General features: G+C 38.6%; 1 protein-coding gene across 6 annotated transcripts in view; it reads right to left on the bottom strand.

Moving 5' to 3' along the window:
- Positions 1–26,653, bottom strand: part of VWA8 (von Willebrand factor A domain containing 8) — a 348,163-nt gene that overhangs the window by 273,242 nt on the left and 48,268 nt on the right. For 5 of the 6 annotated variants that reach the window (XM_032402933.1, XM_032402932.1, XM_032402935.1 and 2 more), the window contains 6 exons: positions 26,279–26,389; positions 13,285–13,452; positions 9,091–9,255; positions 8,940–8,989; positions 7,666–7,789; positions 5,530–5,634 (listed from right to left, as the gene is read on the bottom strand). In XM_032402933.1, coding sequence (XP_032258824.1) covers positions 5,530–5,634; positions 7,666–7,789; positions 8,940–8,989; positions 9,091–9,255; positions 13,285–13,452; positions 26,279–26,389 — 723 coding nt within the window. The remainder of the gene's footprint in view (positions 1–5,529; positions 5,635–7,665; positions 7,790–8,939; positions 8,990–9,090; positions 9,256–13,284; positions 13,453–26,278; positions 26,390–26,653) is intronic. The other variant, XM_032402934.1, reaches the window with a different exon arrangement.

Here is a 26,653-nt window from a genome sequence, read left to right on the forward strand (position 1 = left end):
GACTTCCAGTACTATGCTGGATAAAAGTTGCAAGAGTGGACATCCTTGTCGTGTTCCTCATCTTAGGGGAAAATCCTGCCATTTTTCACCACTGAATATGATGTTAGCTGTGGGTTTTTCATACATGGCCTTTATTATGTTCAGGTATGTTCCCTCTACACCTACTTTGTTAAGGGTTTTTATCATGAACAGATTTGTACTTTGTCAAATGCTTTTTCCATATCTATTGAAATGATCATATGTTTTTTATACTTTCTCTTATTGATGGGATATATCACGTTGATTGGCTGGTGAATACTGAATCACCCTTGTCTCCCAGGAATAAATCCCACTTGATTGCGGTGGGGGAATGATTTTTTTTTAATGTATTGTTGGGGGCTCTCTGTGCCTCCTGGATCTGGATTTCTGTTTTCTTCCCAGGTTCAAAAAGTTTTCAGCTATTATTTCTGAAAATAAATTTTCTGCCCCCTTTTCTCTCTTCTCTTTCTTGGATTCCTGTGATGCAAATGTTATTATGTTTGATGGTGCTGCTGAGTTCCCTAAGTCTATTTTCATTTTCTATTATTTTTTTCTCTCTCCTGTTCAACTTGATTGCCTTCCATTACTCTGTCCTCCAGGCCGTTGATCCGTTCTTCTGCTTCCCCTAATCTACTATTTATTCCACCTAATGTATTTTTAATTTCAGTTACTGAATTCTTCATCTCTGATTGGTTCTTTTTTTTTTTTCCTATCTCTTTGTTAGAGGTCTCGCTGAGGTCCTCCGCTCTTTTCTCAAGTCCAGTGAGTAGCTTTATGACCATTATTATAAATTCTCTATCAAGCATATTACTTATTTTCATTTCCTTTACCTCTTTTGCTGTGAATTTGTCCTATTCTTACATTTGGGAAATATTCCTCTGTCTCATTTTGTCTAACTCTTTGTTTCCATGTGTCAGGAAAGTCAACTACATCTCCAGCTCTTAAAAGTAGTGGCCTTATATGAAGAAGAGGTCCTGTAGTGCTCTGCTGTGTAAAGTCCCCTGTTTATTGGAACCTGGCACTCCAGGGGTATCTCCTACCCGTGTTGTGTGCACCACCCTACTATTGTGGCTGAGCCACTTTTGCCTTCAACCCAGTCATCTGCAATGGCTCTCCTTCCCTGTTGTGTGCAGGGTTTGATCCCTGTGTTGTTAGTGGACCAGTCTGGGGCCACCTTGGGCCAACCTGGGGCAAGAGTCACTTTGTTGTGCTGCTCACACCTGTTGGATATGTTTGCACACTGCTAGGCCTGTGGCACTACTTTGGGTGTGCTCTGGCCAAGATGTACTGGAGGGGGTGCGTCCACAGAATGTAGGGCAGGGCGCACTATTAGCAAGTTAAGTAGGGTGTGCTGGTGCTCGAAGGTGTCCATGTATCTAGGCTGGGGGGTGGGGGAAAGAAATGGTACCTGCCAGCATTTTTGTTCTTGGAGAGGTCTGCCAAGCATCCCTATTTCTCTAGCACATGCTCTGAAATTAGTAAACAAATCTCCCTCCCATATACTCCAGTATTTTTCAAACTGCTGTTTCTATGCTGTATCTCTGTGGGGCTATTTGGTATGCTGTCTCTTTAAGGGTGGGGACTCAGATTCCTGTCACCCTCTCAGAGCTGAGCCCACAGATTTTCCAAGTTCCAGGTGTTAAGCCCTGCTAATTGTAAGAACTCACAAAATCAGCCCCTCTGGTTTTCAAAGCCAAATGTTATGGAGATTTGTCTTCCCTGTGCAGGTCTCCAGTGCCTGGCGTACCTGGTGTGAGGGCCTGTTCTTTTCCTCTCTCTGAGCCCAAGGTGTCCCTCCCTGCCACAAAGAGTCCCCCAGGTCCATTTAGCTCCTGACCACATCTCCCCCCTTCCTACCCACTTCAATGTGGCCAGAGAGTGGATTCTGCCAGTCTTCAGGTTGTTTTCTGGGTGATTTACACTGATGTGGGTGTTCTCCAGCTGTATCCAGGGGACAAAGTAAACTTAGGATCTTCCTACTCCGCCATCTTCACTGGAAGTCTAATTTGTATGACTAGTTTTGAAATTAGAGATCAGAAACACATCAAAGAGGCTTCTTTATAAAAATAAATACCTTCGTTCATAACTGACTCTTGCAGGCACTGAATATCTTCTTTCAGTTTTGTCACAAAAAAGTTTACATTGCTTCATTTTATCAGACCTTCCCATGACATGTTCTTCATCCCTGACTATTTACCCTTGTTCTGCAGGAGTTGGGCACTGTGCTGATAGGCATCGAGGGAGCACATCTGGAATCACAGCCTTTTTCTTAAACACTGTGTGCTCTATTTCAATGACCGATGATGCCAACTTAGTTCAGATGTTGATTAAATCAAAGATGAATTCTAATTCTTTTTTTCAGTGCCAAGAATAAAACTTAAAGTGAACTATGTAGTTATATTTTCCCTTTGCTTCTTTATGCTTTTCATTTAGAATCTGTCCCCAACTATACTTCTCAGCATCTGTGAGGAACAGCTTTTTATGAGTTTTATTTTTTTACTACTATTATTATTATTATCATTATTGACACCACCAATCAATGAAAATAATGTTTCTTTGGCTAGCTGATATGTGGAAAAAAAAACCTGCTAGCGTACCTCGAATCTACTTCTGAGTTCTCACTATTACTACCTACATAAAGAATACGGTGTTACACGCAAACAATGAATCATGGAACACTACATCAAAAACTAATGATGTAATGTATGGTGATTAACATAACATAATAAAACAAAACAAAACAAAAAAAGAATACTTCTTTCTGTACTCCCTTTGTAGATTTTGGGATAGGAAAGAAACAAATACCGCTCCATTTGCCTAAGGTGGTAAAATCCTGGCCTCCAGAAAATGAAGGGCCTATACATATAGAAACAACTTAAGTGTTCACATTCTACCTACTCCTTAGAAATCTGCTCCTTAAGCCAACTGTAAAAGAAAAAGAAAAATTGTCTTTCAGAAAAAGGAATTAATTTGGTAAGTCAATAAATCTCTACCAAGAGTCAACATGTTCAAATATATAGTTATAAGATAATATATATTGTGACTGGCCCTTTAGAAAACACTACCGTTAAACTATACAATGAGGAAATTATGCCATGCATGCTTTGAAAGAAAATCAGGTTCCATGTATTATGAACCACTTAAGATAAAAATAAGAACTTAATTAGTTTAAATGACAGGTCTACAGCAATTTCCGTAGTTTTATATAAAGTGCTTACTTTTCAAGTTAATAATTTAAGTTATAGGCAGATAAATTTTACCTTAGTGCTATATTAGTTATATTTATTTTTAAAATTTTTTTATTTTGAAACACTTTTTAGTGGATATTCACTTTTTAAAATGTTTTATCTTAAAATAATTTCAAACTTACAGGAAAGTTGCAGGACTCAGCTGTACGAAGAGCTTCTGTTTTGCCTTCACTCAGATTTCCCAATGATTACCACTGTAGCACATTTACTCCCTCCCTCCTACCCCCAGCAGCAACCCCACACCAGACCATTATCACTGGTCTTTTACTGAACCACTGAGGAGCAAGCTGCAGATATGATGCCTCATCATTCCTAAACATTCTAGTTCCTATTTCCTAAAATAAGAACTCTGGCCAGTGTAATCACCACATAAGCTTCCAAATCAGGAAATCATTTAATAGAACACTGCTATCTAATCCAAGGTTAACTGTGTCAACAATGTCACTTTCTCCTATCTGGCCCAGGATCCAACATAGGAGCACATGTTGGGTTTAGCCATCATATCTCTTTAGTCCCTTTTAATCTGAAGTAGTTTCCTCAGTTTCTTCTCTCTTATGGACTGGACAATTCTCAAGAATACAGGCCTTTCGTTATGTAAGATGGCCCTCAACCTAGGTCTATACCATACTTTCTCACGGCCAAACACACACCGTGAGTCCTTATCCAGAATATCCCTGAAATGAGGCTGAGCTCTTCTCAGCTTAACACTCGGGAGGGACACTGTCAATTTGTCCCAACTGGTCAAGTTGGCCTTTACCATAAAAGTATCATTTTCTTGTTTTGTAGTCAACTGCGTATTTTGGTAGGAGATATTCTTAGGTTACATCAATATCCTATCTTTTTTTTTTTTTTTTTGAAGATTTTATTTATTTATTTATTTATTTGAGAGAGAGAGAGAGAGAGAGAGCGAGCATACACACACATGGTGGGGGGTGGGAATCTCAAGCAGACTCCTGCTGAGCATGGAGCCCAACGTGGGGCTCAGTCTCACAACCCTGAGATCATGGCCTGAGCCAAAATCAAGAGTCGGATGTTTAACTGACTAAGCCATCCAGGCACCCCAATATTCTATTCTTCATAGAACCTCCACCCACTAGCTTTAAAACCTTTGATGACTCCTGCCTAAATCAACTGCCACATTGATGGTTGCCAAATGGTGATTTTTCTGTTTATATAATTCCTTCTGCATTTATTCAAGAGATTTTTCTTCTCCCCCTTGTATTTATTTATTCATTTGTATCAATATGAACTTAGAGATTCCTATTTTGTTCAATGGTTTATAATCAATTGTTATCCTTGTTTATTTTGATGCTAAAATTGTCCCAAATTTTAGCCAGTGGGAGGCACTTCAAGCTGGCTCCTCTATCACTTTTGGCACGTCAACATCATTTGTTAGACATTTCCTTGCTTTCTGGCACAATAAGATGATCCCGGTTCATTTCATCACGTAGTTCCCCTGTGTTGATCCTTGAACCAGCCCTACTTCCTAGGAGTCCTGATTCCTTTTAGGAAGTGTGGTATTTAGAAACCAATGTCTCGGCACTTGGCATGATCATTGCCACTGGAGTGTCAGTTTTTAGGCCTTCTTAGAGGACAGAGCTAGAAAATATGTGTCTGCATTCACATATACACAATCTATACCTATTACTCTGTTTACATATATTGAAAAAAACATGAGTTCATTCTGATTCCTCCAATTCCAATCTAACACCTCAGGAGTCTTTCTTTCCTTCTCCCTTTCTATGTTTATAAATTCTTTTTCCAACAGTAAGTAACACAGCTCTCATAATCCTCAATATATTCACTCATTTGCTCAACTGATTTACTTATTTGTTCAACGTGGTCCATGTCCCAGCCACACCAGCCACCTCGGTCCTTGCTCCCCTATCACTGGCATGACAGTGCCTCTCTGCCTGGGAAAAAGAGAAAAGCAAGGGAAGGCAAGGGAAAGGAAGAAAGATGGCACGTGAAGAGACAATGGAAAAAGAAAGGAAAGTGAAGCAGACACTTATTTTTTTAATTTAAATTCAAGTTAGTTAACATATAAGATACTTACTTTTTTTTTTTTTTTTAAGATTTTATTTGTCAGAGAGAAAGAGCACAAGCAGGGGGAGCTGCAGGCAGAGGCAGAGGAAGAAGCAGGCTCCCTGCTGAGCAGGGAGCCCGATGCGGAACTCGATCCCAGGACCCTGGGATCATGACCTGAGGTGAAGGCAGACGCTTAACCAACCGAGCCACCACCTAGGTGTCCCAAGATACTTACTTTTAAAACACCTTCCACAGCCATCTTCCCTTCGTGTCCTAGTAAAATAGTGTATGGGTAAAGCCACTGGATTGCATGTTTGATTGACATCATAGGAAAGGAATCCTATTTAGGGCAAAAATACATAGGAATGAGGAACATCTAAAATAATCACAGAAAATTTATCTGAAATGCATATGACATTGAAATTGCCTTATAAACAATAACTAATAGGTTTCTCATATTTGCCAGAAGTCTACAAAAGTAAATATTCATTGCTTCCTCTTCTCTTCTTGTTTCACACCCTTTCCCTGGGTAAGCTCACCCACTCCCATCTTGCAGTTGATATCTATCTGTTAATGGCTCCCCTGTCTCTGTCTCTGATCCTGACCGCTTTCCTCAGCTCTAGACTTGAACTCCCAATTGCCCAGATGTGACTCTAGATATCCCATTGACCCCTGTTCAGCATGTCTGAAACTAGATGTCTGAACACATTTCCCTACCCTACTGATCCCAAAGTATCTTCTCCTTCACTCTTATTCCTAATCTGAGTTAATCTCAAACACACATGTACTTAGCCTCACAGTTATAAACTACAAGTTAGAAAGTATTTATTATTCTCAAAACCTTCCCCCAAATCAAACTGCATTCCCAATTCTGTTCACTCTACTTTCAGAAGTCTACTAACAGGGACAACTAGAGAAATTTCGGTATAGGTTGACTATTAGACGATATTATAGAATTTTTGTTAACATGCTGAGGGGTATGATTAATGGTTCTGGTTATGCGGAACGTCCTACTTCTTACAAGTTGCACACTGAAGTATATAAGAATACTGACCATGGTTTACTTTCAAATGGTTCAGAAAAAAAGAGAGAGAGCAATCAAATGTGGCAATATGCTAAAAATTGGTGATTCTAGTTGAGGGATTGTGGGTGTTCATTTTACTACTTGCGAACTTTTTTTTTTTTAGATTTGAGAACTGTCAAAGTAAAAAGTTCCAAGCAAAAACAAAAAGAACGAAAAGTAGGAGCTATGATAAATAGGAGGAGAAAAGCTGTTCTAAATATATAGAACAGTGTAAACAATACCTGTGAAACCTAACTCAGTCTCAGGAGACATAAACGAATCACAACTATAGTTTAAAAATAAATCTCTTGTCTAGGCAGGATCCCTACTACCTGGGATTATGCTCTCCTTAGCAGAATCTCTCACTGATGGTTACAACTGTTTCCTATTTGCTCCTTATGCCACCATGCTCTCCCCATCCCTCCTCCCTGCCAGCAGAGGTATCTTCCTCCAACACATAACTGATTATACTATACACCTCACCTACTTCATAATATCTAATAGGCCCCTTCTTCCCCACCATAAAATCCAGACAACTTCACTCACCATGCAAAGCACTTCACACAAGAGTTCTCACCTTTCTCTTCACCATACATGCTTGCTCTAGCAATACAACTCAGCATTCTTCAAACGTACCAAGCCCTTTTGTGATTCAACACCTTTGTCCGAGCTCTTCCCCCTGCCTGGAGGGCATTTCGACCACTTCTGACACAACTGTCATGACCTCTGCGAAACTGTGGTGGACAATGTCTACGTTCCACCAAACCCCTCAGATCTGTTCTTACCCTTTCTGAGCCTCTCACCTTTCCCTTTCAACAGCCAGCGGTAGCAGGGCTTTTACAGAAGACTGCTCTTGAACTCCTGAAGCCAGTTTGCTACAGGCCGAGAGAGCAGCTAGCGCCTGGGAATCGGTGTCCCTCACGATGAGCACTGGGCAATGACTGCTGGTGCCCAAGTGTGAAAGCCCCAGCTCCCGGCCTCAGGCTGGGGCAGGTGCGAGGCACAGCCTACCTGCAATACGCCTCTCCCAGCTCTTCATGCCTCTGCAGGCTGAGTCCTCCCTCCCTCTGTGGGACTTTTACCTGAGCTGCATGTCTGCTTCCCCCCCCACAACACAAAGCTGGAAGCTCTTTAAGAGCTCAGAACACGTGGCTGGTCTCTGTACAGTTTACAGCGCTGGAGCCAATTAATCTCAGGTCTTGTAATATTTAAAGACGAATAGGACAAGGCAAACTGAAGTGATTAATCCCCAAGGATTAACTTTTAAATGTTCTTTCCCACATAGTCATTAATTTATTTTATACATACCAGGATTTGAACTGCAGCTGGTAAACTATCTAAAGGAAAATCTGGAAGTCCAAGAGTAGAAGATTCTTGGGAACAGAGAGTGGTGGCAAAGGACAGGAGCTGAGAAATTCTAGGGGAAAAAAAACTAAGTGATGTTAAATGTTATTCTAATAGTTTTAATATATAAAATGTATTCATTTTTTTAAATATAAAACAGCTGAGCCAATTTAATTAATCTAAAAGATGACATTTGCTATTAAATTCTCAAGAAACAACAGCTTCATATTATAATATTCCATTTGAAACTCAGAAGCTGGGGCACCCGGTGGCTCAGCCAGTTGAGTGTCTGCTTTCAGCTTGGGTCATGGTCCCAGGGTCCTGGGATCGAGCCCCGTGTGTGGCTCCCTGCTCAGCGGGGAGTCTGCTTCTCCCTCTCCCTCTGCTGCTCTCTCTCTCTCTCTCTCAAATAAATAAATAAAATCTTTTAAAAATAAATAAATAAAACTCAGAAGCTGATTAAATACACAGATATATTTCTTTTTTTAAAGATTTTTTAAAAATTGATTTATTTGAGAGAGCGAGCGAGCACAAGTTGGGGGGGGGCAGAGGCAGAGGGAGAAGCAGGCTCCCCACTGAGCAGAGAGCCCAACACGGGACTCGATCGCAAGACCCAGGGATCATGACCTGAGCTGAAGGCAGACGCTTAACTGGCTGAGCCACCTAGGCGTCCCCAGATATATTTCTAAAATATGACAATATGTGAGGTTTTTCACAACCTGGTCCACATTTATCCTGCCAGTTCCCCCTCTGACCTTTCTCAATCCAAACCTGAATTCCAGCCACGAGGAACTTTTTATAGCCTCAAGAACAAGGTGTACACTCTCATATCCCATGTTTTAAAAATAACTTCTTCGAATTCCTTACTTCCATTCTTTATCTGGCAAAAGCGTACTCATTCTTCAGGACCCACCTCAAATGCTGACGCCTTTTTAAAATTATGACCCTTACTATACAATATTAAACTAATGTACTCCCATATCTTTAAACTCTACCAGATCTTGAGTTTCTTGCCTCCAAGGATCATTTCTTATTAACTTTATCATCAGCATTTACCAAAGCTACTGAAAAATTCTTCAAAGAATAGTTGTTGAATGGACGAATTAATCAATCAATGGGCAAAACAAATAAACAAATTCAATGTTAAGTGTCCAAATATTTATATAAATGTCTCCGTGTGTGTGTGTATGTGTGTGTGTGTGTCTGTGTATGTGTGTATATGTAGCTGAAATACTTACTTCTCGGCAGGAACATTGGCTCCAACTGAATATAAGAGTTTAAGTTGGTCCTAAAATAACAGAAACATATCAAATCATAGTAACGTTTTTATAGTAACCAAATATAAGTAGAAAAACTGTTTAAAAATAAATTATCCTTGTTCATACTTACCTTAAAGGGTAGATAATAAATATCTCTGGCCTGAAATCGAGAACGGAGAGGGGGGTCTAATGGATTCCCAGAGTACTTAGGCACGGGCAAGCCCAACGCAATGACTCGGAAGTTTTCACTAACCCTAACAATCTTCCAAGCATCCAACTCTGTTCTGGTATGAGCCTGAAAGAAAGAGATCAAAACTTAGAGCATAAATGATGCAGATTACAACAGCAAGAGCTGCCAGGCTAAGGAATTTAGGTCCTGATTGCTGAGTAAATTGTATTTGAGAACCACCTCAAAACCAAACTGTCAAGGAAGGAAGCAAAGTGAAATCAGGATCAGGGCGCCAGGGAAGGCTCCCAACATGAAGACTGGTGTTGAACGGAGAGCAGCTAACACATCAAGGAACAAAGGCAATGTGGGTCAGATCTCTAAGCTGTAGTCATTCACTCAGAGAAACTGAGTGAGGAGGGTAAGGAAAATATACTGATTCAGACCAGGGAACGTAAAAAGGTAGTCCTAGAGGTAGAGCAGAGACTGCCCATGGACCTCAAATTGACATATATGTTTATGAGTCTATTTCTGCCAAGGTGTATTAATAGTAACAACTAACATGTATTGAAAACTCACTACATGGTAAGTACTTTCGATGAATTTTGCTCATTTAACTTTTACCAGAATGCAAATAAACATTTATTTCCTTTTTAGGGATGAACAAACTTATGTTCAAGCTGTCATTCCTTCTCTCTCTGCCTGACCCTATCAATGGCTCTTCACTGTCCTCAGATGTATAGCTTACAAAGCTTCTGTGAACGTGCACGTCCTCAGCTTTCAGCACATCTTCAGGGGATGCGACCCACAGAACAGTGTAGAAGCTCTTCACGTGACATTCAAGGACCTTCCTGGCTTGATTCATGTCCCATTCTCCCAGGCTCAGCAAGCACTGCACTCCCACCCCTCAGCCCGCCTTCCCTGACCCTGTGCTCCAGCCCCATCTCACAACTGTGGCCCTCCAGACACGTCCTGCTGCTTCACCAACGCTGCTCCACTTGCCTGAAACACCCTTTCCACTTTGCACAGCATACACACAGGCATCATTTCAAGCTTAGCACTAACAACATCATCACTTTCTAATCCCTCCCTCCATTGGAACCAGTTTTGTACCCCTCCACTGTATCCTATGCAAGCTGTTATCATTAAACATGTGTGCACTGACTTCTGTTCATTACCACCTCATGCTGAATCCAAGCTCCCGAGAGGACTTATTATCTCTTAAATATAATAGGACAAATGTCTGCTGATTGTCTGAAATCATTTAAAAACATAATGAACAATTATTTTAAGCATAACCAAAATTATGACCCTACTGTCTTTTTTTTTTTTTTTTTTTTTTAAAGATACAGAGAGAGAGCATGAGCAGGGGGACAGGCAGAGGGAGAGGGAAAAGCAGACAGCCCGCTGAGCCAGGAGTCCGACGTGGGGCTCGATCCCAGGACCCTGGGATCATGACCTGAGCCGAAGGCAGACGCTTAACCGTCTGAGCCAGCCAGGCGCCCCGACCCCACTTTCATTAACAGGACTAACAGTGATGCTATGTCACCATGGAAAACAAGAGTCAGGATCTAGCCCTGCCTGAGACACCAACAGCAAAATCTTCAGAGAGCTGAATATTTTTCTTTTCCACTTACCAAAAAATGCTCATCAGGATATAAATAAAATGTATACAAACTGATTGTATCTGTTTCCATAATAACAAAATTCTACTAAAATCACCTCTATGAAACCATTAAAACTTTGAGGTATTCAAATTTAGCATATTGAATCTCGCTAGAAAAAGTGGGACTTAAATTATGGTGTTGAAATCCTTTTATCATAGAAATTGTCTTAAGGTAGTGGTGCTTTGTTAAGGGATCTTGCCTATATTCTCTGAGGGTCTTATGAGACAGATGCTATGAATATAGAAATGACATTTATCAAAGAAAATTAAGCATGTATACTGATACTTACATTGGGAAAAAACAATGTAGTACGTCCTTCTCAATAACAAACACTCCTTGTATACTAAAACCCTCTTGACCCCATATCTCAAATTCTTAGACAAAGTAATATGGTTCAATAACTTTGCATAAAATTCTAACACAAATAAAGAATATATCAAACTTCTTGTTGTGAAGTAACTACTATACTTAAAAAAATATATATATCCCATATCTGAGTATTCTCTTCCAAATCATTTACTAAAAATAGCAAATAACTAAATAACTATATAGGAGCCAATAATAGTTCTTTTGTAATCAGAAAGTATCTAAGGAGAAAATGTTCTGCATAACATCAACCTACTTTAAAAATAATAACTATAAATTACTATTCTTATATTTAAATTCATATTATTTATAAAATATTAATTAAAATTTAAAATAAGTTTAAATAAATGAATAATAGACATGTCTTTCATCTCAGTAAATTAACTCTAACAATACAAATGAATGAATTTAACTTTTCTTACTGATTAAATCCTCAATTATCCTCTTCTAATTACATTAGTATGATGTCATCTTCAGATAGAGCCAAAACAAGACTCTACCTCACAGTGAAAACACCATCTAGAGACTCCTATAAACAGTAAAGAAACAGACTGCTAAAAGGGTAGCAAGACAGGTTTCTGAGAAAACAGACTCACACAGCAGGAATCAGAAAGAGCTATTTCTGGTCCTGCCAGCCATGCAGCATCAGTTCAATCAGACCCTCTGGTGTCAACATCTATTATTTAGTGCCTAGTGTGTCCTGGGCTTGCATCAGCTGTATCACTAAGAAAGGTAAGACACAACTCTGCTCTTGAGCAATTTGTAACCAACTTGGGGCAGTAAAATTAGCATACATGTATCTCTGCCACACAAGCGTCAGAGAGACTGAATCCTAGAATGCCGAGGCAGAGCCATCAATCCCGGACAGCTCCAGTGTAGCACAGACGGCGCTGAATGAGCAAGGGCTGTCTTCTCATCCTTTTGTGACCTTACATGAACCCCTTCCCCAAAGCCTCTGAAGGGCCCCACACTCCTTATTGTGGTCCTCTTTCTATCAACTTGCATCACAGCATTTAAAGATTTTATTGCACTGATTCATTCATTCAACAAATAGTTACCAAGCAGCCACCAAGTGCCAGGCACTGCTCTAAGACCTTGAGATACCACTGGCGACAAAAATCCCTGCCCTAGTCAAAGTTGGAATCTAGCAGAGGGAAGCAGCCAATAAACTAAAAACAGAGCAAGGAAATAATTCCTGTAGGATGTTAGAAGACTAAGGAGAAAACAGAGCAGAGTCAGGGAGCATGAGGGCAGAGGGGACACTGCAATGTCAAATAGGAGGGTGAAAACATAACATTGGAGCAAAGACTTGAAGGAATATGGAAGCCTGGCAGGTATCTGGGAGAAAACCATTCTGGAAGAGCAAAGGGACTTGCAAAGCACTAAGAGAACGCCCACCCAGCGGGTTTAAGGTATAGTAAAGAGAATACTATCAGCTGGAGTGGAATAAAAAAGGACAGCAGGCGATAAGGCCAAAGAGACAGGAAGAGGCCAGATCAGACAAGACCTATTTTCCACTGGAAGGCCTTTGGGTTTAGAACAGAGGTCTGATCTACTCCGCCCCATGTTTTAAAGTGATCACAGACAGCTGCTGGGTAGCCAGAATGGATTCAGGGATTGTTAGGAGGCTCTTTAAACAACTCAGGCATCAGATCCAGGCAGCTTGGGCCATCTGGGTATCTTTTAAATATCTTATTCATTTCTGTCAATATCTACTGGATTTTGAGCTTCTGGAGACCAAGAACTACACTCTGTTCAGCTTTGTTTTCCCTGCACCGTCTAGAAGCCATTAGACTTTCAGTACATGGTTGCTGGGAGATAGAGAAGGAAGATAGGAAAGGAGGGAGAAACAGAAGAGAGAATTAAAAGGAGGGAAAAAAAGAGAAACAAATAGTTCTTACATTGGCAAAAAAAAAAAAAAGGAAAAATCGGAGAGGTCTTCTAACAGGATCTGCAAACTGAAGAATTTGTAAAACTGCAAGCTCATGACTGAAGTGCAGCAATCTGCCACAGATATGAGCCACCTGAACACTGTCCTTATTCCCATACAATCATGTCTCACCAAAAATAGCACCACCCACAGCTCAGGAGCCAAGACAAAGGAGCTGGATTTTTCTTTTCTTACTTGGAGAAGTTTGTCATAACGCTCTGAAGACATTAGGAAGCGTCCATCCTCAAGCTGCATTTCCCTGTTTTCCAGCAAGTTGTTCAAAACGGGCAGAACATTCCTCTCCACCTTTTCCAAGCCTTCCAAAATGAGGGTTCTGCCTTCTGTGGCTGCACGGACCGCACACTATTTCCAAGAAACAAAAGCAATATGAGACTATGGAAGATGCCAGAGCATGGCCTAATTTTGCTTGTAACGCAAGCAGGTGAAGAAGAGGTCAATGCATAATGCAACCGCTGATGATCAGTAACTTCACAGTCTAGTTTTATTAGGCATTAGAATTTGTTGTGTGCCTATTTAGAAAGAGAATGCTTGCAACATATATAACAAAGACCAAATAAATATGCTTAATATAAAAAGAATTTTTCAGATTAAGAAAATAAATAATATCACTATGAAATGCAAATGAGCATAATAAAATATTTTCCATTTCACTGGTTAACAAAGAGTTGCACGATAAAACAAGATATTTTTAGAACTTTAAATTGGCAAAGATTAAAAAAGAATGATAATACCTAGTGTTGGTAAGGTTAAGAGGAAACGCATTTTCATTCATGGTTGGTCTATGTGCAAAATGACAACCTTATGGAGAATAATTTGGCAAGGTATATTTTTTTAAAGATTTATTTATTTGACAGAGAGAGTGAGAGAGCAAAAGCAGGGGAAACAGCAGAGGGAAAGGGAGAAGCAGGCTCCCCGCCAAGCCAGGAGCCTGATGCGGGGCTCGATCCCAGGACCCCGGGATCATGACCTGAGCCAAAGGCAGACGCATAACCATCTGAGCCACCCAGGTGTCCCTGGCAAGTTACTTTTAAAAATTTAAATGGCTATGTTCATTAATCCAGCAATTCTATTTCAAGGAATTTACCTTAAGGGAATAGTCAGGAAAATGTACAGTGATACATGAAAGGATTTATAATTACCAAAAAACCCCCAAAACCCCCAAATGCCAGTCTAGATGATTGGCAAAATATACCATAATAAATCAGTATGACGGACTACTATATAGCTATCAAAAATAATGATATAGCTCTATCTTTACTAGGACTATGCCATTTCTTACCTGATTACTAAACCCCAAGTAAATATGCTGCTTCTTTTAAGAACCTTGTTTAAGAACCTTGTTATAAAAAGTACTTAATTCATGAGTCCATGGGATAGGCTGGGGAAGACAATGCTCTAGAGATGGGACATTTGCTCCTCCCATTAGCTCTATTACAAATCTGTGATAAAACGTGAGGAGAAGCCACTACAAATTCACACTGGTCAACCTCAGCTGAATCGTCACTACTATTTTTTTTTTTTTAAGATTTTATTTATTCATTTGAGACACTGAGATACAGAGAGAGAGAGAGAGAGCATGAGCAGGGGGAGAGGCAGAGGGAGAGGGAGAAGCAGGCTCCCCACTGAGCCAGGAGTCCGATGTAGGGCTCAATCCCAGGACCCTGGGATCATGACCTGAGCCGAAGGCAGACGCTTAACCATCTGAGCCACCCAGGCGCCCCTTGTAACTACTATTTAGAAAATACTTTCTTCATTTCTTATAAAAGTTATTGCCAAGACAAGCTTCCAGTCTTTTTCATCTCTTTCTATGACCTTGTCCAGTACTTTACCATGATAATTAAAGTGATGGAATTGTGATTCCATGATTTTTCTTCACTCCATCACACAACCCCTCTGTGTCTTCCCTACTCTGATTTCTGTATTTGACAATCACTCCTCCTGTCCCTCCAAGGCCAGCCCTTTCTGTCTTGAGCTTAGTGGCAACCCCTCCAACCTCTTCCAAAATCTTCCATCAACTATACCACCTCTTTTTTTTTTTTTTTTAAGGTTTTATTTATTTATTTGACAGAGAGAGACACAGTGAAAGCAGGAACACAAGCAGGGGGAGTGGGAGAGGGATAAGCAGGCTTCCCGCTGAGCAAGGAGCCCGATGTGGGGCTTGATCCCAGGACCCCGAGATCATGACCTGAGCCGAAGGCAGACGCTTAACGACTGAGCCACCCAGGTGCCCAACTATACGACCTCTTAATTGCACTTTCAACTTCCTTCTCTTCTACAAACATGTCTGTACTTTAGGAAAACCTGTAGTCTCCTGATACCTCTTAACATCCTCTCTCTATCTTCAAGCCCCATGAGGAATAGTCCCATACACACTGCCTCTAATAAGCCTCCATCACCCTTATTTTACTGAAACTGCTCACTTGCAAGCACCAAAAATCAAAGAGCCAAATACCAGGTATTTTCTTGATCTTCATGTTCTCCTTTCCCCCCACCCTCTTCCCTTGATCCTCTCTTGTGCTTCATCTTCTATCTTAGATATTTACCAAGTAGGTTTTCCCTCTGACTTTCCCTAGCCCTTCCTCTGACTCTTGTCCTCTTAAAAAAAAAAAAAAGAAAGAAAAAGAAAAAGCAAGAGCAAGCAATTCCTAAGGTTCTTCCCTTAACCTTTTTCCTCCTCTTCTCTCACTTGTTATTTCATTGGCAAAGCTCTAACCTACTCCCATAAATCCTCACTTGTTCACTGAGTAGCCATTATATGGCAGGTGCTATGTTATGTGCTACATTAAGTAAACAGCAACAGTAACAATAGATAACATTTTTTTCACTTTCTCTATCTCATCTTTCTTGAGAAACATACTATGTGACCCTGACCCTCCTCCTGATCTCCATACTCCCATTTCCAAATACCTTTTTAACATCTTCATAGAGGTGTTCAAACTCAACATGCTGAATTAAATGACTTCTTTCCAAACCAGGCCCTCTTCCTGATGGCGATTTCAATTAAAGTCTCATTGATTCTCCTGCCACCCAGAATTCAGTCCTTTTAATTCCTCAAACAATGCAAGTGTAACCTCTAAATAGTCCATGTGTCCATCACCCTTCCAACCTCACCGCCACCATCTCAACAGGAGCCTTCCTTCACTCCCTGTTCATTTTACTGAAAGAGTCAATTGGAACAGGCACCGTATCTCCATATCTCTCCTTCTCAGTTGTGCTCCAGATGATCATATTTTACCTCCTGGAACTTAGAGACTGAATCATGCCATCTGAAAAGTCTATTTCAGTAATGAGATCTATGATTATGCAATTTACCTCAACATGATTAAGAATATTATTTTTTTAAATCCCCCTAAGCTTTTTTCTTATTAATTATTTATTTATACACCATTTGAGTGGCAATGACAGGGGATGCTTTATAGTGCAAATGGATCCAAAGATAAGAATATAATAAGAGGAATATAAGTGTATAAGAGTGGTATATTTTTTAGAAAAAAAGAATGAAAAATAAAATCATGCAAAGGATCACCCAAGATTTTTAACTTTCTTCCTGACTTGCCCTTTGGATACAGAGTTACAGACCCAGTACATACATGTAAATTAAAAATTTTAAAGGCAGGCAAGAATACTGGCTAAAAGGAGAAAACCTTAAGAAGACACTTTTTAGTAACAAAATCTGAATCGCTGAATTTACAGAAATACTACTAGTTATTAATCCAGCATCATCTTGCTTCCTGATTGTTCCTAAAAATAGTCTATAAAAGTATGAAAGTACAAAGTATGAAAATACTTTAATCAGTACTGTCAAACTTTATTAATGCAATCTCATCACCTTGTAAAGAAGAATGTTAAAAACAACTACATAGGGGCGCCTGGGTGGCTAAGATGGTTAAGCATCTGCCTTTGGCTCAGGTCATGATCCCAGGGTCCTGGGATTGAGCCCCATGTCTGGCTCCTGGCTCAGCGGGGAGCCTGCTTCTCCCTCTGCCTCTCCGCCTGCTTGTGCTCTCTCTCTATCTCTGTGTCTCGAATGAATAAATAAAATCTTTAAAAAAAAAACAAACTACATAGCAAATCCATTAAGTACTCGAATATATCAACAACATATTGTACCATGCAATAAGTCTCAGACCCAAACATCCTACCCTGCCTGCATCGATGCCCCCTTTGCCCTCTGTTTGCTCAGCCCGTAAGTGTGGAGCTACAATGCTCAAGTTCTCCTAGTTCTCCCATATGCCTGTTTCATCTCCCCAGCAAGATTCTCAGGTCCTCAAGGGGTGAGAACCCTGCCTTTTATGTCGTCCCAGTGCAAAACTGGCTCACAGAAGGCTTTTAGTGTTTATGGAATAAAAATGTAACCGCTCAGTTAAAAGATGCTGTTATATAAGTTTAGGAGAATTTTTATATGAAGGATGATAGTTATCTATGCCCACACCTGTTATAAGAAGAGAACAGAACAAGTTTAACTGTCAGCATGAATGATTTAGGCTACATAGTTAAAAATTTTTTTATACAGACTTTTAAATAAAGTAATGGTGGTATACTTTTTCTCTTGAAATCTTAAATAAAGAAGGGAACAATGTATACATATTTTTTGTGGAGTGAATACTTGTGATCATTACTCAAAGTAGAAATTACATCAACCATAAGGATCCTTTCCTGCCCTTCAAGCTATAGAACTTCCAGAGACCTCATTTTCTCAAACAGAAATCAGAAAAAAATGCAGCAAGATCCTTCTGGACAAACCATATCAGTTTGTTTGTTTTGTTTTTTTTTTAAAGATTTTATTTATTTGACAGAGAGAGAGAGAGCACAAGTAGGCAGAGTGGCAGGCAGAAGGAGAGGGAAAAGCAGGCTCTCCGCTGAGCAGGGAGCCAGACATGGGGCTCGATCCCAGGACCCCAGGATCATGACCTGAGCCGAAGGCAGCCGCTTAACCAACTGAGCTACCCAGGCGCCCCAACTATATCAGTTTTAACAACCCAACACGAAGGCATGAAGGGTTTCAAGATAAAGGAGGCTGCATGACCTAAAAATCAAAAACTGTCTAAGCCCCTGTTCTAGATTTGCTTCTGATTTGATAAAAGACCTTAGGCAAACAATTAATCTAGAGGTCTGTGTCCTCATTTATTAAATGAGAATATCCCCAAGGGGTATTGTACAGTGTCACTATTCATGAAAAGAAAGCAGTACTGGAAATGAAATTTAAAGCTATCATACCTATTAAAATAGAAATTATTGTTGCTATAACCATGATTTAATGAAAATAGATTCCAAATAGCTTCAAAAGACTCAGAATGGCTATAGTATAACAGTACTGAGGAAGCCAAAGAAAACGAAAACAATTAAATTTTAAGTTCTTTATTTTAAAATATCAGAATAGGATCAGACTAACTTTTCACTGCTCTACCACTTACCTGCTATGGGTAATTGGGGCTAGTCACTTCACCTCTCTGAGCTTCCACTTCTTTCCAAAGCCACACTATTTACAGTGCTTATCTCCCAGATTATGGTAAAGATTACCCAAGATAACCTCTGGCTCATAGTAAACCTTTACAAAATGATTAGCTATTACATTATCAATACTATCATCCTGTAGTCACGGTGGCCACCACCACCATCATCATCATCATCATCATCGCTCTTTCAGGGAAACAGCATTATGATACAAAGAACCTAAACTTTGGAATTGGACAGATCCTGGTTCAAATTCCACCTCTCCTATTTATCAGTTGTATGACCATGGCCTTCTAAGACTCAGTTACTTTACCTATAAGATGGAGAAGTCATCTCCCTCCTAAGGATGTTTTGAGGATTAGATACAATCACATAAAGCACCTAGCACAACAGAGGTCTCAATAAAAGTTGTTCTTATGCCTTGATTTTTAAATTTATTTTAAATTCCAGTATAGTTAACCTATAGTGTTATATTTTCAAATGAATTATGTAAATCTGTCAAACAGTTAACATTATATGAGTACACAAGAGTTGGCCTGAGCAAGATGGCAACATGGTAAGGAGCCAAGGCCTGAGTTCTGACTAACACAGAGGCCAGAATAAACAGAGAGACCTTCTCCAACTGTCCAAGTGACAATTAGAACGTATTATAACAATATAAACTGTAAAGGGTGTGGTGCAAGTAACAGAATTCAGCCACTCTCAACAGCCTTTTTTCTACAGGTGATGCTTTCCAAATTCCAAATACTTAATTTATCAATGAACTTCTGAAATACAGCTCTGTAATTTTAACAGTGGTTACATGTGGAAAGTAGCTTCAGCATCCACAAATAGGATTAAGTTTACAAGTAAATGTTTTTCCCTATTTGGTAAAATAAGTAAAATTCATTTTGACAAAATAGAAATCTTATTTTCTGATCAATAGCACTGTTATTCAATTTATTAGGAGTTGCTTTTGATGCCCTATAATATTTAAGCAGTGCATTAAAAACAGGTTAATCCTTATTTTTTTCTATTAATAAGAGAGAATCAAGAATAATCCCAAACAGGGGCTCCTGGGTGGCTCAGTGGATAAAGCGTCAGCTTTTGGCTCAGGTCATCATCTCAGAGTCCTGGGAACCAGCCAGGCCTCAGGTTCCCTGCTCAGCAGGGAGTCTGCTTCTCCCTCTTCCTCTGCCTCCCTCCCTCTGCCCTTTCCTCCCTGCTTGTGTACACTCTTTCTCTCTCTCTCAAATAAATAAATAAAATCTAAAAAAAAAAAAAAAGGGAATAATCCCAAACAGAAGACATTAAAATACTATGTAATTGTTTAAAGTGCATTTTTATGCTTAACATTAAATATGTATATCACAATTATGAAATTGCACAGTATTGTGTGAAACAAATGAACAATATTCTAATGTGAAAAGCTAAAGAAAATAATTTGAACTTCCCCATCCTGGTTTTCTACTCCCCAAATCATCTTCAGTGTCTCCTCTCAGTAAGACATTAAAGCCGAAATGTAATTTATTTGTGGCTTAGTTAATTTATATTGGCTCATACTTGAGTACTGCAAGCAATTTTCTATTGATTTAAAGTCTTCCACTCCAGCTCTTTGGAGTCACATGGCAATAAAACAGAATTAATAAAAAGAATGTCAACAAGTAAGGTAAGGGGGGGAAAGTACATTAATAGAATTTTAAAAGGTTAGAATAACAATGATTTAGATTTTTTTTCAGGTTATTTTATCTTCTGAGGCAAATGAAAGGTAATATGGTAGCAAAATATCTTTTAGTCTCATGTCTCCATGGGTGTCAAAATACCAATCATATAAATTTTCTTATTTCTCTTCTTTAACCAATTCTTTTTTAAAAGCTTAATCTGTAATCCGCTTAGCAAGGTAACTGTATAAAAAATACTTAAATTACCTTTACATGAACAAGTGGGTAAGTTTTGGCAAATATTTACATATATAAGCATAGTATAAATTTCAGCATTTCTTAACAGGCTATAACTTACTTCATCAGTACCCTTCTCCTTTTCCATATCCACTCAATTCATTGACATCTTATAGGAGCAATAGCCAATGAACATATTAAAAAGATTCAGCCTGCTTAGTAATTTTTTAATGCAAATTAAAACCTATTACTTCGGCAAAGTACATACAAAGAAATACCCAGTGCTGTCAAGAATCAATGAGGCAATCACGCATAGGGCACTGATGAAAGTGTGAGTTAGAACACCCTTTCCGAAAAGCAATTTGACAATATATATTATTCTTGAATTATTTTTGAAAATGTCTAGACCTTTTGATGAATAATTATACTTCTAGCATTCAAGTGTACAAAATACTCAGAGATTATAAGATATAAGTACAGTGATATTCATCAAAGCCTTAGCTATAATAGTGAAAACTTAGAAAGAACCTAAATTAGCAACAACATGGGCATGTGGATAAAATGGGAATGTTAAATAAATAATAGCACATCTATTTGATGCAATATTGCATGGACACTAAAAATTATATTTTTGAGGAATATCTAGTGTCATAGGAAGATGCCCCTGATAAAATATCAGGTTTTTAAAAAAGCAGACTATGAAACTTTATATACATGGTACACAGTTTTTGCAAAAATTATTGTACATGATTAGATATGTATATAGGCAGAATAGAAAATAATATAGGAAATATTTACACTGTCGATCTTGAAGGGGAAGATAAAAGTAATTTTTATATTCTTCCCGATGCCCTTTAGCATTTACTTTTTATACTATACTTTTTTACTATGGTTTTGTTTCCCCCATTAAAACATAAGCTCTATGGGGTGCCTGGATGGCTCAGTCAGTTAAGCAAAAGACTCCTGGTTTCGGCTCAAGTCATGATCTCAGGGTTGTGAGATTGAACCCCACGTCAGGCTCAGGCAAGGCTCCGTGCTGAGCAGGGAGCCTCCTGAAGATTCTCTCTCTCTCCCTCTTCCTCTGCTCCTCCCCCCACCGCCCTGCACCCACTCGTGTGTGCTCTAAAAATTAATAAAAAAAATTTTAAAAAAACAGCTCTACGATGACAGGCATCTGTTTATTTTGTTCACCGCACCTAGACAGTGCCTGACACATAGCAGTCATTTTGATAAATATTTAAGAAATTCTCTCTATATAGTATATATGTATACATATATATATACACACACATATCTATAAAAAGCATTTATGATATTAAACATATATCTATAAAAAGCACTTATAATATTAATCAGAAAAAATAAACATTATTTTAAAAGAAAATACAAACATTATTTTAAAAGAAAATACAAATACTGCTTCAGGAGTAGCAGTTCAGTTTAACCTCTCACTTTATCATCAATCATCCTTAATCTTGCGTGAAAATAAGTGAAGAGGTTGATAGTCATGACCCTCAACTCGGAATTGGGGGTTTTGCCAAGGTTTCCAGCTGAAAAGTCAATTAGTAATTACTTGAGCGTCGGTCACATGTGCCTGCGTCGGGCACACCGAACAATCTGAACTTTCTCTCCCAGCACCCACCAGATGGCCACAGGCATTTCTTCACCTGTGCTGGCCCACCTAGGTTAGAGCCATCACCTGCTGGTAAATGAAGATACTGCCTCTCCCTTGATCCCAGACATCAAATTAAGAATATTATTCTTATTGTTCTGTTATTATGGTTAAGAATATTAAACAAATAAAAGAAATTTCCAAATAAAATAAAGACCTTTCAGTCTAACAAACATATGACCAGCTGGTAATCAATTGGCAACTTCATCTATCTAGAATTCAGATGGGAATTACTCATTCTGATGACTCAAAATAGATGTCAAAAAGATAAATACCTTTTCCACTGGAGGGTCCCCTGAACCTATTTATTCTTAATTTACTTAAAATTTTAACAAGATTGATTATCCAAAGGAGAAATCTATCATCAAATATAAGTGCCAATCATCTTCCAGACAGTTTTTAGGTGCCAGAGATAAACAAGAAAGTTACATTCTGATAGGGAATGCAGATAATTAAACATGGAAACACAGAAATAATAAGGTAAATTCAGATAGTGATAGGTACTCTGAAGATCACATTGTATAATATAATAGCACTGTATATGTGGAAGGGGGGTGGGCATCGTCAGTGATTACTAAAACGTTCTGAGAATTTATAATCTGAATGATGAGGAGGCAGGACTATACAGATCTGGGAGAAGCTTGTACCAGGCAGAGGAAATGTTAAATACAAAGGCTCTGAGGCTGGAAAGCATTAGATCTATTTTTAAGAGAACAAGGCCATGTAGCAAGAGCCTAAAAAGCAAGGGAAAGAGAAAAAGGAGCTGAGGTAGACAAGATCAGGTCCTATAGAGTATTGTAGGCAATATTAAAGGGTTTGGATTTTATTCCAGGCATGATAGGATTGCATGGGTGTAAGCAAGGAACTGTTAGGATCTGATTATGAACAAATAATAAAGAATATTAAGAGACAGAAGAAAAAAATATGAAAATCAGATATAATCTTAACAAATAGTCTGAAGTAACTTAGGAAAAGGACCAATGTTCCTATGCCACAATCACAGGCTCAGAAGGTGTCTGTGCATTACATTCCAAATAACGGATGTTCATCGTAACAAGCAGGATTTGCCAAGAAAACATGAAATATAAGGTATTACCATACATTTATAATAGCACCTTAAATATTTTATAAACCGTAAAATAGGTATCATCCAGAAACATGCTTTTTAGAATGGCAGGCAGAGTATATTACACAGTGTTATCTAAATAATTTACTTTATGTTTCAAGAAACACAAAGTTTTAAGGTGCCTTTAAAATAATAAACATATAAAAGTCCACTTTCTCTTCTTCACTATTTGCATTGCAACTATCAATCCAGATATGAGATTCATTCAAAAAATTTGTTTTTAAATCCACACTCTACCAAACGGCCAGTTCTTTTGGCGTCATTAAATCTGTTCCCATCTGGGCGCCTGGGTGGCTCAGTCGTTAAGCGTCTGTCCCGAGCTCAGGTCATGATCCCAGGGTCCTGGGATCAAGTCCTGCATCAGGCTCTTTGCTCGGCGGGGAGCCTGCTTCTTCCTCTCCCCCTCCCCCTGCTTGTGCACTCTCGCTCTCTCATATAATTAATTAAAATCTTTTAAATAAATGAATGAATGAATCAGTCAATCAATCAATCAATCGGTTCCCATCTCCTCTCCACTCCTTGGGCCGTAGTCTCGGTTTTCTACACTCTCTCCCCAACTCCTTACTCTTGGCCTCACTAGATAAAGAAAAGAAGCAGGTGTTGTAAAGGTACTTTTTTTTCCCATGTGTAATTAGAAATAATGTATAAAGTGAACCTTTGCATTATGTGAATAAGACAGATTTCTTTAAAATGTACTTCAGGGTTTCATCCACAAAGGATTACTTTGTAATTGGAAATGTGAACTCAGATTTTCTCACTACAAGGTGCTAAGTGTGATCACCATCCTTTAAGGTGGTGACTGCCAACTCTCCCCATTTTAAGTACATTTTTGCTTTTGTAACTAATAAGTAATCTATAAGATAATGTGAATATCCTGGTCTCCAAATATTCTTTCACTCAGTGATTTTTTACACTTAGAATAACTTGACCCTTGAATAACACGTTTGAACTGGATGGGTCCACTTATATGCAGATATTTTTTCAATATAGTACAGTACTATAGATGTGTTTTATTTGTGATGCTCCTAAGAACATGTTCTTTTTTCTAGCTTAGTTTAAGAATATAGTATATAATACATATAATATGCAAAATACAGTAATCGACTATTTGTTATTAGTAAGGCTTCCAGTCAACAGTAGGCTATTAGTAGTTTTAAGTATTAAGTTTTGGGGGAACCAAAATTTATATGCAGATTTTTGACTGCTCAGGGGTCAGCAACCCTAACCCACTTATTGTTCAAGGGTTAAATGTATACTCTTTTAATTATAGAGTAATAGTGTGCTCATGAGGAAGCTTCAAATTTAGAGGACTATCAAAATTCTTTCCTCGCCCCACCCCAGATGCTGGGTCACACTTCCACAGAGGTAAGCTCTGTTAACTGATCCTTGTGTATCCTTCTGGAAATTTCCAACATATACACAAACATTTACGTATTTCTTTTTTTCTTTTTACCACAAATAGGATCATATTACATATGCAGTCTTGCAACGTCATTTTTATGCTTTATCCTGGACTTCTTTCCTATTACTACATTCTTTTTAATGGCAATAGAGAATTCTACTTACTGTTATTTATTTAACTAGTTTAACTAGTTTCCTAAGTTGTTATTTTTTTTTAGAGAGGGAAAGAGAAACAGAAAGACAGAGCCAGAGACAGGGGGAGGGCCAAAGGCAGAGGGAGAGAGAGAGAATCTCAAGCAGACTGCAGCACGGACACCAACATGGGGCTTGATCTCACAATCCTGAGATCATGACCTGAGCCGAAATCAAGAGTCAGATGCTTAACCAACTGAACCACGCAGGCACCCTTCCTAAAGAGGATTACAGTTTTCACTTATAGTTTTATATGATATCAAACAATGCTACAATAAATACTGTTGCATACATAACTTTGCTTGCTTTATATGAATAACATTTGGAAGAAAAATTGCCAGAAATATAACTGCTGAGTCCAAATATATTTAATTTCCTTTCTTTTCATAGATATTGCCAAATTTTCTTTCAAAATTGCATCAACAGCAATGCTGTTTCCTCATCCCTTCTTCCCCATCAACAATGGACATTAACAGGGGCGCCTGTGTGGCTCAGTCGTTGGGCATCTGCCTTCGGCTCAGGTCATGATCCCAGGGTCCTGGGATGGAGCCCCGCATCTGGCTCCCTGCTCCGTGGGAAGCCTGCTTCCCCCTCTCCCGCTCCCCCTGCTTGTGTTCCCTCTCTCGCTGTGTCTCTCTCTGTCAAATAAATAAATAAAATCTTTAAAAAACAAAAAAACGAACAAACAAAAAAAAAAGATTGGACATTAGCAGATTCTTTAGTTTTTGCTAATATGAGAGGTGAAAGAAAAACAACAGCTCATTAATGTTTTAATTTTTATTTTTGTAAACGAGAAAGCAAAGCATCTTGTCATGAATTTCTTGGACATTTGAAATCTTCGATCTATGAGTTGCTGATTTAAGATCTCTGTCCTTTCTCTATTAAGTATTCCTAATGAAGAACAATATTTAATATTTTAAGCTATATGTTTGTAAGAAATGTTCAACGAGCTTCATTATAATATTGATAAAATATAATGATAAAATATTATCTTAGTTGGTAATCTGCACCTCCCACCACAAAAGCTGTAGTTCCTGGAAGTATATATTTAATTTCACTATGTTTAATACACCTTTATCTGACTTTTAGATCAAGAATAATTTCTAAATATGCTAGAGAAGTTCCTGTATTAAAATCTCCTTAATTCCTTTTTAAAAATTCTTATTTCTATGTATAAGTACTAGGAAGCAATTAAAAATTAAGAAATCAGCATATTGATCTTTAGGTAACATTTCAGAACCACTAATTTCATCTACAGTTTTTTATTTAGTGCTAAACGAAGAAGGCATTTCCAAGAACAGGAAAACCAAAAATCTAAATTAAATCTGTCTAGAGAAAGCACAGTGCATTATCTCTATCACATGAGCTATCTCTTTTTACTTTAAAAAACAATTTTGCATAGACCTGGACTAAACAGTCATGTGTTGGAGTGTGATCAGAACTTGCCTGATCAACGTAAAAAGCTGTGCCTCCTCGGATCTCTCGACGCTGTTTGAGATCGGTTTCAGTGGTGTCCCTTGACAGGGCAATGTATTCAACTTCCCTTTTGGTCAGCTCCTGTAGAGCAGAGAGTGAAATTGTTCCAATATTAAATCAAATTCCCAACATATGCTTTGGAGCCAGTTATCCAACAATGTCACTACCCTAGAAGAACATTTTAAATCTAATTCTGAATGAAAATCCTCTTGAGTCTCAGCTTTGAGAAAAATGCAAAACATTGAGCATTAATGAAAACATGCATGTACTTCTCTCTCCTCAGAGCTCTACGTTTGCTGCATCCAATAGTTTACTACTTAATAATCATTTACCTCTTAAGCAATA

The sequence above is a fragment of the Phoca vitulina genome, unplaced genomic scaffold (assembly GCF_004348235.1).
Source record: "Phoca vitulina isolate PV1807 unplaced genomic scaffold, GSC_HSeal_1.0 scaffold5, whole genome shotgun sequence".
NCBI lineage: Eukaryota > Metazoa > Chordata > Mammalia > Carnivora > Phocidae > Phoca > Phoca vitulina.